General features: G+C 38.1%; 1 protein-coding gene and 1 pseudogene across 3 annotated transcripts in view; both read right to left on the minus strand.

Annotated features, from left to right (window-relative positions):
* Window positions 1-14,011, minus strand: part of ELOVL6 (ELOVL fatty acid elongase 6) — a 137,179-nt gene that overhangs the window by 44,173 nt on the left and 78,995 nt on the right. For all 3 annotated transcript variants that reach the window (XM_090266417.1, XM_090266418.1, XM_090266416.1), the window contains exon 3: window positions 2,017-2,148. In XM_090266417.1, coding sequence (XP_090122543.1) covers window positions 2,017-2,148 — 132 coding nt within the window. The remainder of the gene's footprint in view (window positions 1-2,016; window positions 2,149-14,011) is intronic.
* On the minus strand, window positions 4,374-4,921 carry LOC150019447 (DPY30 domain-containing protein 2 pseudogene; annotated as a pseudogene).

Below are 14,011 nucleotides of genomic sequence, written 5' to 3' on the forward strand. Positions count from 1 at the left end.
AGTCAGCAAAATGCAGTCTAGGGGAAAGTCTAAGAGGCAAATGATCTTCAAAGGATGGGCGGCGGTGGAGGGAATGTGGAGAGAAGGTGGAAACCTCTAAGTTAGAAGAAAACAACCAATGGAAATGTGTGGATCCTATTGTGATTCAGATTCTTAAAATTAATTTTGTAAAAAAAACCATTTATGAGACAACTGGGGAGATGTGAACACTTAAGAATAAAAAACTTATTACAAATTTGGTGACATAATGATACTGTACTCAGTTTTTTTAAATGAGTACTTAACATATAGAAGTTGTATTATTTCATTCAGACATATTTAAGCTTGTATTCTTTCCAAATAATTTGGGGTAAAGGGAGAGCCGGTATAGGTATAAATGACAGAAGGTTAACTCGGTGTTGGTAATTATTTAAGCAGGGTAAGGAATTGGGGTCCCTGTACTCTCTGCTTATGTGTTAAAGTTTTAGAAAAAAATAATAAAGGCTCAGGAAATGTTGACAACTCTGTAAAATGCTGAAAGGCATCATTAGGATAAAGATAATATTTTCCTCAAATATCAAAATCCTTTTGGTGAGGCATACTCTGTGAACCTTAAATGTAAATAAAAATAAAAATGCTACTTTGTGCTTGAGAATCATGCCCTGACACAGACTGAAATGGAAGAAATCTTTAGTGACAGATCCAGATCATGAGTGCCTCACAAAGTGCACCAGGATAAGCATGTTCCATAGCGGCAAGCAAATGAGTGATTTGATGCAGGGAACTAACGTAACAAATGTGCAGATCATTGGAGTTTGTGAAAACCCTCTTCCTGATCATTTTTATTAAGATGGAAGTGACTAATGAGGCTTTTAATGATACCATCATTTCTGCTTAGTGATAGAACAGTTATTATATACTATGAAAAAATAAAAATAAAATCATAAATATTAAAATGAGTAGTTTTTTATTTTATAGTGTATTTACATCTACTCCCCCTACTCCAGAAGCTTAGTTATAAACTTGCTGGTTTTGACAAGTAAAACGCCAATAGAACATGTACCTTTGTCAGTGCTGCAGGTGAATTCTGGCACCTGTTTGGACACCAGCTGTTTGCTAATTAGTCTTTTGATTTCTCAAATCACCAAATATTACACAATGCTTCTTCAGGCTTCCAAGAATAAGTCTGGATGTTGGCTAGCAGATGCCCCTGGGGAGAGCAGGCCTGGTCCTAAGAGCCTCAATGATGAGTTCCACCAGATATAAAGAACTGGCTGCATAAACATATGCCTGCGAGTCACTTCAGGTAATGGCATGGAGGGTGCTTTGGGGGACGCAGGAAAAAAAAGAAACATTCTCTGGTCTGATGATACTGACACAGGCCCACATCCAGGATCTGGTTATATTTGACTGTCATTTTTTATAATCCTCACCCGAGGGCATGCTTATTGATTTTAGAGAGAAGGGAAGGGAAGAAAAGAAAAAGGGAGAGACACATCAATGTGAGAGAGAAATATCGATTGGTTGCCTCTCCCATGCACCCTGACCAGGGACTGAACCAGCAACCTAACTATGTGTCCTGAACAGGAATCTAACCCGCAACCTTTTGTTCTACCAGATGAGACTCTAACCAAGTGAGCCACACTGGCCAGGACCAAGTGCCATGTTTTGATTAAGTATAGCAACAGTATGCCCATGACATTCAAAACCTATGCTCTACTATAGACTTCAACAGTGTGGCTTTCCATTTAGTCATTCATCTAGATTTATGCAACAAAAATAGAAAACAGACACACTGTTTCTAGTCTTAAGAAATAAACTGGATTACTACATGAGCAGTTTGGACAAGATGGCCTGAGAACTTATAAAAGAAGAGATTGATTATAGTGTGGGAAGTTTGGTTGCAATGAAGGCTTCCTCTCTGGACATGACTTTATGTCTTCAATCTAGTCAATAACCAAAAATATGACATGTAAGATAAAATGCTCAATTGTTGCTTTTTTCAGCCAAGTGTGATGAAATGGATGGAAAACCTACCTGAAGACTGCGAGGGTCAGAGACCAGAGCACTAATGGCTTCCTCAGTTCAAACTTCGCCCGTTTGTTCATTAGGTGCCGACCACCAAAGATAAAGGCAGCATACAGAGCAGAAAACAGGAAAGATTTCTTCCTATGAACAAACAAAAACAAAATCTTATAAAATAAAAATCTAAGCAATTTATTTTTATCCATTAAAATGTCTACTTGGTCATTATTCATCAACTTTTATACCAGTCCCTTCTTTACAAGAACTGAGAACATTTTCTTGGGGATGTGCCCCTTCACTAAAGAGATAATGTTTAGTCCATTTGGCAAGAGCACAGAACCACCTAAAGTATACTAGCCTAAAACTTTGAGTGTGAATCTAACCAAATGTCTGATTTTACTACCTATTTATAGGAAATATAGGGAATAAATCCAAGTTGTAGGACATTCTATAGGACAACTGACCTTTTTTTCAACAAATCAGTAGTGTGGAATCGCAATCTGAGACGGTTCTAAAGTAAAAGTGACTTGAGAGACATAACAATCAAATATAACATGTTGAGTTTTTTGGATCCTTACTTGAAAAAGACATTTTTAATAAAACCAGGAATTTATTAGTCATAATTTTAGAAGTACTTCATTAATGCCCTGGCTGGTTTAGCTCAGTGGATTGAGTGTCAGCCTGCGAGCTAAGTGTCGCTGGTTCGATCTTCCAGTCAGGGTACATCAGAGAAGGAAAACTCTGACTCCAAAAAACCTCCGCTGCCTTGCGGCATACCTCTTCAGGGGAAAGGCTAAGGGAGTAAACCCCGACAGAAAATCCGGAGCCGGAGTCCCTAAGGCGGTTTGACGTTGTAGTCAACACCGGCAACTCCTGCGGCGCACCTGAACCCAAGCTGTATCGACTCCGTCTTTCCCTTGGACCCTTCAGCTGCGAAGAGAGGGGGGGTCTGCTGCATGGGCAACAGCAGACCCTCCATATTACCCTGCCCAGGCTCTGTAGCTTCAGCGTCATCACAAGATGTCGATTCAACACGGGAGGAGACAGATACCATGTCACTCCCGAGTCGGACTGCACAGCCATTCTCGGCGGTGCAGATAGACTCTTAAGAAGCTACACCATCGTCTCTCGAGACGGACGGCTGCCGACGACCCGACGACGACTTCATTAATGTTTTTGGGTAAATCATGTCTTGAACTTGCTTTAAAATTCCCAGGAAACAAAAAGAACAAAAATGATATTAAAGTTGGGGAGATGAAACAAGATTAACAAAAAGGATGATGGAACACAGTTTATTATTTCTTCTTTTTGGTAATCAGGTTTTGGGGGGACTCTTAATCAGAAATGGCTAAGAAATATCAAATAGAATCTCCAGTCCTGCTGACTCACTATTGTGCCAAGGAGAAGTGTACAATAGTATTGATAATGGCAAAAAGAACGAAAGTTTCTATAGACATTTATTCAATAAAAAGCAACAGAGGTCTTGTAAATAATTTAACCATCTGAACATACTTCCTGAAAAAGCAACGTTTCCCTTAAATGGGTATTCTCCACTCAATTAGATTAAAACAAAATCTAAGTTACAAGACATAATACAAATAGCAAAATGCATTAACCTGAAAAGCATTATCTGTAAAATGTTTCATTGCCCCCCTAGTCTCTGACACGTATTGCTGACTCATGAGGGATCTTATTATTTACACAAGCAGCACTCCCGATTCAATGAATGCAAATAACCTACTTGGTGAACACCACCAAATGAAGCAAGTCATTCCAGAAATCAACGCATAAATAAGGGTGGAACAAATCACTTCCACTGAGGTTGGCAAACTCTTCTGCTGGAAACACAAGGCCTGGTACACAGGAGTACTTATTAAATATTTGTTGAATGATCATGGTCTTGTCATATCAAATTTTCTGACAAGCAAAGTAAGTACATACATAGTTGCTCAACAAACACTAAATAAACAAACAGTTGTACTTTCTCGGTAATACATTAATAAGTAAAGGATAAAATATTTGGAAAAAATATATATGATCCATTTTCTTCCCCCAGAAAGAAAAAGACTATTTCTATAGATGAAACAGAAGTAAAAAAAAAAAAAAAAAAGAAACAATTTTTTCGGGGGTTACTTATTTTAAATTTTTATTGTGAGTTTTATTTTATCCTATAACTAGTTCAAATTTTCACATGATTAAAGAATTTTCGTGGCTATCAGAATAGAACTTGAGCTGGAGAGTCCCTGCAGACACCTCCTTCTACAGCCCCTCAAATCTTGGTTTAACCCACACAGTTATCATCTTTAGGTAAGAGCTCTTCTAGATGACCATGGTTTTGGCTTGCAGCTTTGAAAGAAGCATCATTAGAATTATCCACCTTCCGATAACCTAACAAGGAGATCTGGAGTCAGAATACATGATAGGAGTACTTCATGCTGAAAGCCTAGTAATTTAGTTCTTGTGACATTTCAACATTCTAGCCAGTCTGGCCAGATGAGTCAGAAGAAGGAGTCTGTTGAGGCATTCCTGGAATCATACTGGAAGTATCAGGCAGGCATTTCTGCTTCAAGGACTCCTTTTCAAGGGGTTTTATGTTCTCTTGCGTGAATATGGTCTTCTTTGTGGAACTAGCAACAGATACCAGTGGCTGGTGACACTTCTCACACTGCTGTTGAATCTGATACTCTTCTTGTTTCAGCATTTCGGTCGTTTTGGTTTCCTTGAGGCTATTATCATATTCCTCCTTCAACTGGATCTTCTCCTGCCTATTCTCTTCGTTGGCTTTAGTGATTTTCCTGTAATGATAAAGCCAGTGAACCAGGTACTCTATGGGGTCACTGGGTCTAACGTTTGCCACCTCTTCCAGTGCCTGGGCAAAGCAATTTCCAAAGCACCTCTTCAGGTAGTCAGTTTCCATCCTGTGGGCAAGTTCCAGTCCTGCTTCTCTGATGTATTAGCTGTGTGGTCCTCAGCAAGTCACCAATCTCTGTAAGCCTCGGTTTCTCACTCATCCAGACAGGTAGGAGGCGCAGAGGCGGGGCGGAGAGGACATGGTGTGGTGGTGGTGGCAGCAGCGGCAGCAGCAGCAGCAGGGCGGCGGAAAGCACAGTTAAACGTTTTCAAAAAGAAACAATTTTATGGAAACTTAACTATTGAACATTTCAAGAAGGAAGTATTTTGGGCCATAAACATATTTATCACTTTATTTCTTTGAATTTTGCAAGTGTACAGCATCACTTTTAGAGTCAGAATCACTATCTGCACTTATACTCATAAAAGAAAGGATTCACTAAAGAAAAACAAAATTCTATCAAGTTAATGTAAGCAATAGTAATTTCAAATAGTATACATTCTTTTTAAAATTATAAAAGTAATGATAAGTGAAAATGATCACAGTATTATGATTCAGGGAGTGATTCCTATGGGTAGAAATAGTGCTTAAAAGCTTTATCATTTAATTATTCTAATCATCCCTAATGCAGGTAAAGCATTATCTTCATTTCATGGTGAAGGAACCAGGCTTAGAGGTTAATCAGCCTTAGATCTCCCTGCTCTCCTGTGGTCAACTTTAGGGGACAGGGGAAAGAGGGTGCACCTGATGCGTTCTCTTATAAACATATAAGAATTCCTTCAGCCTTCCTACTGAATTCCATGGTCATTGTGTAACTGTGTAGTACAATTATTTAACAGTGAAGAGTAAGAGGAATCTCCACACATTCATGTTTCAAATGTCAATCTTCTGGGCATGAACACTTTGATCCAAACCTCTTTTACTTCCTGGAGAACAAATTATTGCTCATTCAATCTAATCCAGGTTTGGGTTTTGGTTAGATTGTGTTACTTGCAATTATGAATCAAGTTAAATGAATGTCTTTATATGATCCTTTCATGCTAGCCATTAAGGGGAAAATAATGTGCCTCAAACAACCAAGAAAAGAATACAAATCTTTCCTCTGTATTTTTTTCTCTAATTTCTTCAGTTCTAGAATGGGAACTAGTCCTAACGCTAGTGCTCACTTCCTGGCAAGGACTGTTCTCTTTTTCACGTTTCCTAAAAATTCTTCACAAACCTTCAGCTCTGCAGCTAGGATAACCAAGTCAACCAATACAGACTCACAGAGTTTGAGAATTGCAAGGAATCTTAGAGATGGAGCCCAATTTCCTTGTTCCACAGAAGAGAGAATTGGGGGTAGGAGAGGATGCTGATGACATTAGTTGCTCATGGTCACATAACTGCATATTGGTCACAACTACCAAAAATCAACATGTGGTAATTAATTGTCTAGGCTATCTATATCTGGGCTATAGGCAGTCAATAATGTGAAGTGATATTTGTTTAAGTATAAATATTCTAATAAAAATGTTGCTTATTGTGTACTATATAAATTTTCTGTGGTAAAATTCAAATAATGCTTTGGGTTAATTCAGAATTAAGCTTAAGCTTCTATAACAGGGAGTCATCTTAAGGAAGTATTAACTCTTACTGCTTCAATTGAGTAATCAAAACGTATATTATTTATAGTTGAATGTACTATGATTTTTCCATTTTGCTTAGAAGTATATAAGACCTTCTTTAGCAAACTGGGTTAGGTGAATTAAAACTGCCTTTCTGTCCTGGCATCTGGTAAAGGTTCAATTATAGCCAAGATGAATAATGACTTGCTGCTTGACCACTTCCTATTCAATGTAGATCGGCGATTTTCAACCTTTTTCATCTCATGGCACACACGAACCAATTAATAAAATTCTGCAGCACACCAAAGAATGTATTTTTTGCCAGCCTGACCAAAAAAAAAAAAAAAAAAGGTATAACTTTGATTCATTCATACTGGATGGCTATTTTTGTGTTGACTGTTGTCATTTTTTTAAATTTGACAATCTAAGGGAAAAGAGGTCAGTGCCCCCAACTAAATAGTCAGGTATCACACGTTTTAAACATTCTTGCGGCTCACCAGTAGCAAATAGCTGCCGTCGGTAATGACTTTCCTAATGTCTCAGTAGTGATCTAGTAATACTGCATATTCTGGCCAGCCTCCATAGCTTGGTATAATGTAACACTACACTGTTTTATTGCCAGATAACTAGCAATTTCTAGATGGCATAGGCTCTCCTTTAATAAATCTTAAATGTACATTATATAGCATACCACTTGACAGTAGGTGCTTTTTAAATACTTTTCAGGATGGTGACTCTGTAGCTATTGTTACGAGGTAACCAACCAAAAAAAGATGGCCCAAATGAAGTACTGATGTGCTCTGAGCTGTCATGCTTGTATATACCCCCTTCCCCTTCTGTGTCTGTCATCAATATGAATAATGGAAATTGCTCCATAATTAATGAAAACAAATAATGGCTTTATCCTTAGAGATTTAGAGTTCTCTATCATGCTACCTTGTTCCAAAACATTCCTAATAGATGTTTTTTCTATTCTTACCAGAGTAGCTACTCAATATTTGTATTTATTGTCCAATCTAATACCACTCTCAAGGAGTCTATATACATTCAAATGCTTTTTTTTCAACTTCTGGGATTCAACTGAAACTAGTACTTGACTTTAGTCTCTTTAACATTCACATCAAGATCTCTGCCAGCATACTTGTGTGCCTTGTCTTCAAGAGTAAAACAAGTTTATTTGAGAATGGTGAAACTCCCATGTGAGTAGCATTTCAACAGAGGATAATTGCTAATGAACACCTTCAGGAGGTGGCCTTAGCTCCTTTATGTCTAAGCAAACTCGTTTTGTGGCTACAGGACATGTGTAAGGTGTAACAAATTGTGAAAGTGAAAATTAAGCTACATGGGAGAAAGCAAAAAGGAGACAGAATAGCATCTCCTGCTTTGGCTGATAGTACTTAGCTTAGAGAAAGTTTTCAGGTTCTCAGTTGAAGAGTCTGAAGCTGAGAAAAATTGCTAATTGGTGAGGTCACGTCTCTTTTAAGATTTCTCCTTGAGTTCAGTTTCTGATTCCAGTGAGGATAAAATTCAAGGTTCTAAAAGTAATTCAAAGGCCGTCAATACATTGGAGACCCAGAGACTGAAAGAAATAACACATTGCTTTTTGTCAACAAGTGGATGCTTCTGGTGGTTACAGTTTCATATGAAGATGAAGGACGGTTTTCTTAAAAGTGATTTTCAAGTTGTGCTGTCGGAGTTCTAGCCAGAGCTGGGTTGTATCACATTCTTGAGATTTCAAGATCCCTAAGATGTCACAAAGGCATTTTTCTATTTTAAAAACAACAGGAATTTTCCAGCAGTTTTTATTCACAAGTAAATTATAACTGAAAATTAACTCCGTGCCCTGAAATTTTGATAATAATTTTGTGAATATAATGAAAATATGTCCATAATTAATACAAATGGATAACAACTTTATAATTGCAAGATAAAGCCCTCACTGAAGTAAAAGATGCTGTCTAAGCTGTTATGTTTGACCTAGATGGTCAAATAATTATGACTTATGAGCTTCTTTGAGTTGCAAACACCTCTTTCTCATTCTGCTTTCCCATCAAAGTTAATTTAAGAATCACAGGTTCGCCATATTTATTTTCTTAAAAAGGCAGGAAAACCTTTCTTTTGCAATTCAGTTTTCCTATTGTTGAAGAGGGCCATGATCAAAGTGGAGTCACATTTGGCACAATGGAGTCAGTAATGTGGCCACATACCTATCCCTTTCCAGGAGAATACACTTCTCCTAGAACATATCTGTTAAGAGAAAGTTGCTTGTACTTATATGTCAACATATAATTATTTTCCTTTATCACCATTTAAGAAATTTTGATAAATGGTTTTTCTTGTTGACTTTCTTTTTACAACTGAAAATAGAATCTTTGGGAGAATATACTTTTAAAATGTCAAACACGCACAGACACCCATAAAAATACCATCTACTTAATAAATTGTCAAGATACTAATTAATTACCATTGTTTCATTAGATATTTTCAGTTGCTGGTGAAAAATGCTGACATGCATCCATCCATTTAAAATTTAATGAACTTTATCATTTTCATTAGCAGTGTGGTTCATATGTCACTGAATGAAGATTATAATAAACCAATCCCTAAGTAAAAGTAAAGTCTGCCTCTGCTAATCTAGTTAAGACATAAAAAATGTGTTATAATTAATAATTTCTGATAAAAATTCTGATGAAGGAGATGTAAATGTCATGAGAAAATGCTCTGTAGAAAGAGGACTTGGAGGTGGACTATTAAGGTTTTGGATGAAAGGACAGAGGCAAGAGGCCTTTGGGATGGGAAGAGGCAGCAGCATTACGTATGCGCTAAGTCAAGTGTATCAGACTGGAAACGCAGGTTAAAGCCAGATTGTGTGGAGCGCTGGCAACGGTGCAGCTTACTCAGGATTGGATGGATCCTCACCTCAAGGTCGCAGTAAGTTGTGAGGTACGTGCCCCCTAATTTATTACCACTAACGATTACAGCACTGAAATTCATGACTTCTTTTTCTTTTCTTTCCTTGTTTTTTAAATAAATAAGAATAGATTGAGTCATGTGTGTGCCATTACATGCCTTGGGTGAGGGAAGGGGAAAGAGTTACTACTAATGGCCTTCAAAAAAATAGACAGAGAAGTGCTGGTTTAAGCCATGAAGAAAACAAGATGTCTTTGAGCTGGGAAGGGGCAGAACGAAAAGGGATCTGCCCACAAAGAAACTTGGCAGTGATTACTTTTATTCTAGCGGGCAGACTCCCCACCACCCACATTGGCAGCATCTGCAGCTACATGAGCTACTGAAGTGCACATGTGACCTGCAGGAGCTTCCTTAATGAGCTGCTGCTCTTCACATTTCACAGGGGTTATCAGATGGAACCACCTTTAATTTTCTATCACTTAAGAATAAATATGGTGATCAATTTGTAAGGTATATAAATGCTGAATTGCTTCATTGTCGTCGTCGTTGGCGGCGGCGGCGGCAGCCGTCAGTCTCGAGAGACGATGGTGTAGCTTCTTAAGAGTCTATCTGCACCGCCGAGAATGGTTGTGCAGTCCGACTCGGGAGTGACACGGTATCTGTCTCCTCCCGTGTTGAATCGACATCTTGCGATGACGCTGGAGTGTCCTCTCCAGTGAAGCTGAAGCTACAGAGCCTGGGCAGGGTGATATGGAGGGTCTGCTGTTGCCCATGCAGCAGACCCCCCCTCTCTTCGCAGCTGAAGGGCCCAAGGGAAAGACGGAGTCAATACAGCTTGGCTTCAGGTGCGCCGCAGGAGTTGCCGGTGTTGACTACAACGTCAAACCGCCTTAGGGACTCCGGCTCCGGATTTTCTGTCGGGGTTTACTCCCTTAGCCTTTCCCCTGAAGAGGTATGCCGCAAGGCAGCGGAGGTTTTTTGGAATCAGAGTTTTCCTTCTCTGATGTGCCCCGACTGGAAGATCGAACCAGCGACACTTAGCTCGCAGGCCGACGCTCAATCCACTGAGCCAAACCAGCCAAGGGGTGCTTCATTGTACACCTGGAACTAATATAAGACTGTATGTCAATTATAATTAAAAACAGCCCTGGCTGGTGTGGCTCAGTGGATTGAGCACTGGCCTGCAAACCTAAATGTGGCCAGTTTGATTCCCACTCAGGGCACATGCCTGGGTTGGAGGCCAGGGCCCTGGTTAGGGGCATGCGAGAGGCAGTCAATGTTTCTCTCACACATCGCTGTTTCTCTCTCTTTCTCCCTCCCTCCCCCCTCTCTCTAAAAATAAATAAAATAAAATAAATATTTTTCAGGAAAGAATGAATAGTCTCCTTGTCTGAGAAAAGTATAGCAAATTGCTAGGCTAATCATAGCATTATTTCAGTGAAGCCACTGTATCGTGAATTCAGTGTCCTGACTTCTCATAGAAAGTTAATATCCATTTTTTCTAAGGTTGCATCTTAGAGAAACGCAAGAATATTTTTGAAGATATGGTTTCATAAACTCATCAGGAAAAATCAATATCAAAGCTAGAATGAAAGATTTTAGAGAATACTTAATCAAAGAAAGAATTTACCATAATTCTTGGGAATTATGGTAAATTCTTTCTTTGATGGAGGCGATAGTTTCTTATCTCCTTAGAAAGAGTGAAGCTTACTGCTACTTCCAAATAAAAAACTTAGCCAAAAGTGTATCAATGATTGTATTAGACAAATCTCCTCCCATTTCAGAGCAAACAGCGAGCTCTGCATTGACAAAATAACTTAAGAGTTTGTTTTGCTCTCAATATTCTCATTCAGATTACTTACTGAATGTCATCCTGGTACTGAATGTCACTTCAAGTTAGAATGTCCAAGTAACTGTCTTATATCATATGCATCAGCTACCAATACTAGCCATGTAAAACATTAAAGTCTAGTGGCCATTTACAAAACAGAAAGTTCTCAACAGGAGAGGAAACATGAAGAAATGATATCTAGAAAGTGATTTCATCAACAATTTCATTGTGCTAATTCCCTTTTAAAAATGCTCTTTGTTCAAAGAACTAGAAAGCTATCATCTGAATTTTCAACTTTTAAAATATAATAACAATAATAATAATAATAATACAGAAAGCAGACTATAATCCTGAAATGGCTCCTATTAAAAAAGAGCAGTTGAGTGACTCCTGTCACTAGGTTAAATTTTACTTCTTACAGTCTTAAAATCTGTTACATAATGGAAATGAGGTATTAGTGTCTTTTTTCCTGATTATGAATTTTCTTGGACCAGAAGTTGTACAACATTTAATTCAAGGCTTGTGTCAAGGCTGCAAGCTTAAAAAAAAAAAAAAAAAAAAAAAAGAACTTATCCACAATAATAGCCTGCTGACCATAGAAATATAAAATATTTTTAAAATATAAAATAAAAATTAGAGTCAAATAAAACAATGTCTCCTGCTTGTCTTCATCCTGAAGAATCCCTAAATGTTCCACAGATAACAGGTTTATCTGAGAGCTGGAGATGGAAACCAGAAGTGAAAAAACAGTACAAAGAGCATATGACTATTAATAATGGAACGGAAAGCGGATTTTAGGTTTACAAGATTAAGTCCAATTCAGACAGAATTTCCCCAGATTTAAATCAAAATGACAGCTGCACAGACAACTATATAAACAAGCATCAACATATCCAAATCTGAGAGTTCTTCCTTTCTCTCTCCTCAAGGGCTAAACGTTTGGACTGAATGATGACCCATTTCCTTATATTTATAGAGTTTTAGCCATGACTGGTCTGGCTCAGTGAATTGAGAACCAGCCTGCAAACTGAAGGGTTGGTAGTTCGATTCCTGGTCAGGGCACATACCTGGATTGTGCGCTGGGTCCTGGTTGGGGGCCTGGGACAGGCAACCTATCTTGTACATCGATGTTTCTTTCCCTCTTCCTCCCTTCCTTCCCCTCTCTCTAAAAAATAAATGAATAAAATCTATATATATTTTTTAAAAACTGTTTTAGTTTGCACTCACTGCTTCAAAAAACTGTAAAGATGATAAAAAATACTACCAAGGAAAAAATTACATGTTTTCATGTTAACTATTGGGTGATTCAACATATTGTTGCACTAACTTTGCCCTGGGTATAAATGTTGATAGAGGATATGGAAATCAATAAGAAAATGTGCCCCAAATGCAATTTCTGGATTAGGAAGAATAGCTCAGCAGTAATGAAGATTATTTCATGAATGAAAGGACAGAGCCAAGAGGCATTTGGGATGGGAAGAGGCAGCAGCATTAGGTATGAGCTAAGTCAAAAGTGTATCAGACTGGAAACGCAGGTTAAAGTCAGGTCACATAATTTTTTGTCCCTAAAATCAAATTTACATAAGAAACTAAGCCTGTGTAAAAACTAGCAATGACAAAATTAACTGTATTATTAGCAAGGTAGTGAAAATGACAGACTTTTTTTCACCCATATCACCCAATTACCCAAGAAAAGCTTATCAATTTCATTTTGCTTTTGAAAATAATAATGTGGCAAGATTTTAATTAGGATATTCCCATTGCTCCTTCACAATCGGAAGGCTCATTCAGTAACATAAGAAGATAAGGCCCAAAGACTAGTGTTGAGAACTCTGGGAGTGAGAAAAACTTGCCTTCTGAATTAGATTGTATTACCTTCCTATTGCTGCGGTGACAAATTCCAACAAACTCAGTGGCTTAAAACAACATGAACTTATTATATTATAGTTTTGGAGGTCAGAATTCTAAAATGAGCTTTACGGGGCTAAAATCCAAGTGTTCTCAGGACTGCGTTCCTTCCCAAGATTCTAGGGGAAATCTGTTTTCTCGCCTTTTCCAGGATCTAGTGGCTGCCTGCATTCCCTGCCTCTTTCTCCATCTTCAAGACGCGTTGTTCCAGCCTGTTCTCACGAGCCCATCACCTTCTGCTCTGTGTCATCACAGCACCTTCTCTGACCCTGACCCTTGTGAATACATTGGGCCAGCCTTTTCCCTCTAACTCAAGAAAGCATTTTAGAATGAATGCAAACACTGAGTCACACTTTTATGAATTGTTCTGAAGTCACTCATAAATATTCAAACTCACAAATATCAGTACCTGAGCTCTTACTGATAGCATATAACTTATCACATACCTTACTTATCATATACCATATATTGTACCTTAGCATATACCTTACTTATTATATACCTTGGACTGGGCACCAAGGCTTAGAATTTCTAGTAAAATATTTTTTTTTAGAAATTATTAATATATACTCCACTTATACTGATTGCCAAAAGCTCTAAACTGCCATCTTATGCTTTTACAACAATAAAGATTATTTGCCTTGTGACTATCTTCTGAAATTTAATTTGAAAATATGTTACAAGGTACATCAAGTATGTGTTCCTACCTGCAACAATCCAGTGGTTTTACACTTCATCGCTCTTACTGTTAAATCCATAAGGAATGAGTCTTCATCTCAGGTGACCTAATGAGCAGCACCATTTGACTCAGATGGGGACTCCCTTTCCTTTGTAACACTTTCTTTATTTGGTTTCTGGGACACTATTTTCTCTCACTTCTCCAACTTCACCACCTGCTCTTTT

The sequence above is a fragment of the Furipterus horrens genome, unplaced genomic scaffold (assembly GCF_987537825.1).
Source record: "Furipterus horrens unplaced genomic scaffold, mFurHor1.1.pri manual_scaffold_2, whole genome shotgun sequence".
NCBI classification, from domain to species: domain Eukaryota; kingdom Metazoa; phylum Chordata; class Mammalia; order Chiroptera; family Furipteridae; genus Furipterus; species Furipterus horrens.